Here is a 2500-nt window from a genome sequence, read left to right as displayed (position 1 = left end):
AAACTTGGAGGATCACATAGCATTTCATTACATATTAAGTCAAAATCACAGTTAGGAAAACCATCGTTCACTGGTATTTGACGTATATGTTTCATTTCTACATGTAGTGACTGCCATGTAGAGCAAACCTTGGGAGCCGTACGAACATAAGCTCTAATAACACTGTTCTTATAACTGTTTGAGCATTTACTTTTAAAGTTAAAAATATTTTCTGAGTTAGTGGGTTTTCTATACACACTGGTGGTAAATTCCTATGATGAAGCATCCACTAGGACATTCAGGAATGAGGGTATGCTATCCTTATTCAATTCTATCGTGAAGCTTAATCCGGATCCTTCCTGGAGGCGAAGTCTTAGGTTCTCAAGAAGGACATCTGATAGCGAACAAACAAAAATATCATCGATGTATCTGTTGTGAAGATGTGGTTTGATGCCATCATCTTTGCAATACTACTTCCTCCACTGCAGACATGAAGGCTTGAGCAAAGATTTCTCCGAGGGGGACCCCATTACTATCTTATCATGTTGGACATATAACTTTCCTCCTGGACATTTGCAGAGGCCTCTACAGTGTAGCTTCTCAGCATCTCTTCCGTTATGTGCTTAGGGGTAGTGGGACCGTCCACCGATGCTAGAAAGCCATTAAGATTATTGACCTTTACGCACAAAAAGATGAATAACTGTCAGAATTTTATCAATTTTGACAACACATACTTCCAAGAGAATCTGATCCCATAACTTAAAATGTATATATATATATATATATATATATATATATATATATATATATATATATATATATATATATATATATGCGTGTGTTTCTGTGTGTGTGTGTGTGTGTGTGTGTGTGTGTGTGTATAAAAATATATAAATATATATATATATATATATATATAAATATTTGAGTGTGTGTGTGTGTGTGTGTGTGTGTGTGTGTGTGTGTGTGTGTGTGTGTGTGTGTGTGTGTGTGTGTGTGTGTGTGTATGCGTGTGTGTGTGTATGTGTGTGTGTGTGTGTGTGTGTGTGTGTGTGTGTGTGTGTGTGTGTGTGTGTGTGTGTGTGTGTGTGTGTGTATATATATATATACATACATATATATATATATATACATATGTATATATATATACATATACATACATATATGTATTATATATATATATATATGTATATATATGTGTGTGTGTGTGTGTGTGTGTGTGTGTGTGTGTGTGTGTACATATATATATATATATATATATATACATATATATAAATATATATATATATATATGCATATATATATATATATATATATATATATATATATATATATATTTGGTGAAGCGTGGCAGGAGATTCTCTCTGAGGCATATTCTGTTAAAGACGATAGCAAAAGAATTATTAATTAGTTTTTTCCGTGAGCTCTCAAGCTTGCGAAAAGTAGATTTTTGGTAGGGGGAAAGGGAGTAAATCAAATTTCCAAAATTCATAGGAAACACAAAAGTTATAACAAACACAAAAGTACAGTACACAATAAACACAATACAAGAAATACAGCAAAAAACAAAATACAAGCACAACAAAATAGTTATCATGACGTTTCGCAGATCTTTCTGCATCCTCAGTTGAAGTGAAAAGAAAGGGAAAGGGAGCATATTTTAAATGAAATGGGAAGCACGGGGAGAAGTCACCGTGTTGTAACTGGGGGAAGTCACACGCAGTACCACGAACACTGGGAGAGATCACAAGTTGGCGGAAATGGTATTCGGGGAGGTCACTCCCGGGTTCGGCGCCAATCTGCTTCTCAGTCTTTGGGAACGACGTATGGTAGGAAGTTCTTCCCTTTCGCGGGGAATGGGGAGCCTCTGGGGAGGAGAGCCCGATGTCTTGGGATTGTCCATCTGGCTCCTCCGAACAGGTTTCATGCTAGGGAGGAGGGCGAAATCATTTACCTGCCTATTAATGGCAGGTTGCAGCTCCTTTATCCATATGGCTTCCAAGATAGCCAAGCGCTGTGGGTCCTCTTCTTTTGCCACAACTTCGGTGTTTTTTACCATAGTCTCCCTATCGAGGTGGCGTCGATGCTGGGTCCAGTGGTGTTGCTTGGGTCCTCCGTGTTGCAAGTGCATGGTGATTCTTCTAGATAATGTGGTGGTCGTCCTTCCCACGTAGACTGAAAGGGGCGTGCAGTCCTCCTCTGGGCATGTGTATTTATATACTACGTGGGATTGACGAACCTCCTGGGGTTCTGGAGCGGGGTTGTTCCTTAAAAGTAGAGAAGAGGTCTTTCTACTTTTGCAAAAGATTGTGAAGGACAATTTATCACTTTCTTTTTTGGGGACAACATTTCTATAGATTATGTTCTTTATAATCTTTTTATCCTCCTTGTATTTGGTAGACATGCAAGCTTTGTAGAACACCTTAATTGCGGTCCCTTCGTGTCCTACTGTAGTCGGTCGTGTTTGTTTATACCAATTGTCGATCACTCTGCGAAGATTGGCTTGGACCTCGTGATTCGT

At 38.5% G+C, this 2500-nt stretch overlaps 1 protein-coding gene across 1 annotated transcript in view; it reads right to left on the bottom strand.

Moving 5' to 3' along the window:
- LOC143039026 (uncharacterized) overlaps window positions 1-2500 on the bottom strand; it is a 64702-nt gene that overhangs the window by 13926 nt on the left and 48276 nt on the right. The window contains exons 3-4 of the mRNA XM_076208875.1: window positions 513-655; window positions 32-174 (exon numbers count right to left, since the gene is read on the bottom strand). Of these exons, the coding sequence (XP_076064990.1) occupies window positions 32-174; window positions 513-655 (286 nt within the window). The remainder of the gene's footprint in view (window positions 1-31; window positions 175-512; window positions 656-2500) is intronic.

Source organism: Oratosquilla oratoria, chromosome 25, assembly GCF_046742065.1.
Source record: "Oratosquilla oratoria isolate Oo_2021 chromosome 25, ASM4674206v1, whole genome shotgun sequence".
Lineage (NCBI taxonomy): Eukaryota > Metazoa > Arthropoda > Malacostraca > Stomatopoda > Squillidae > Oratosquilla > Oratosquilla oratoria.
This window is presented reverse-complemented; position numbering and strand designations above follow the sequence as displayed.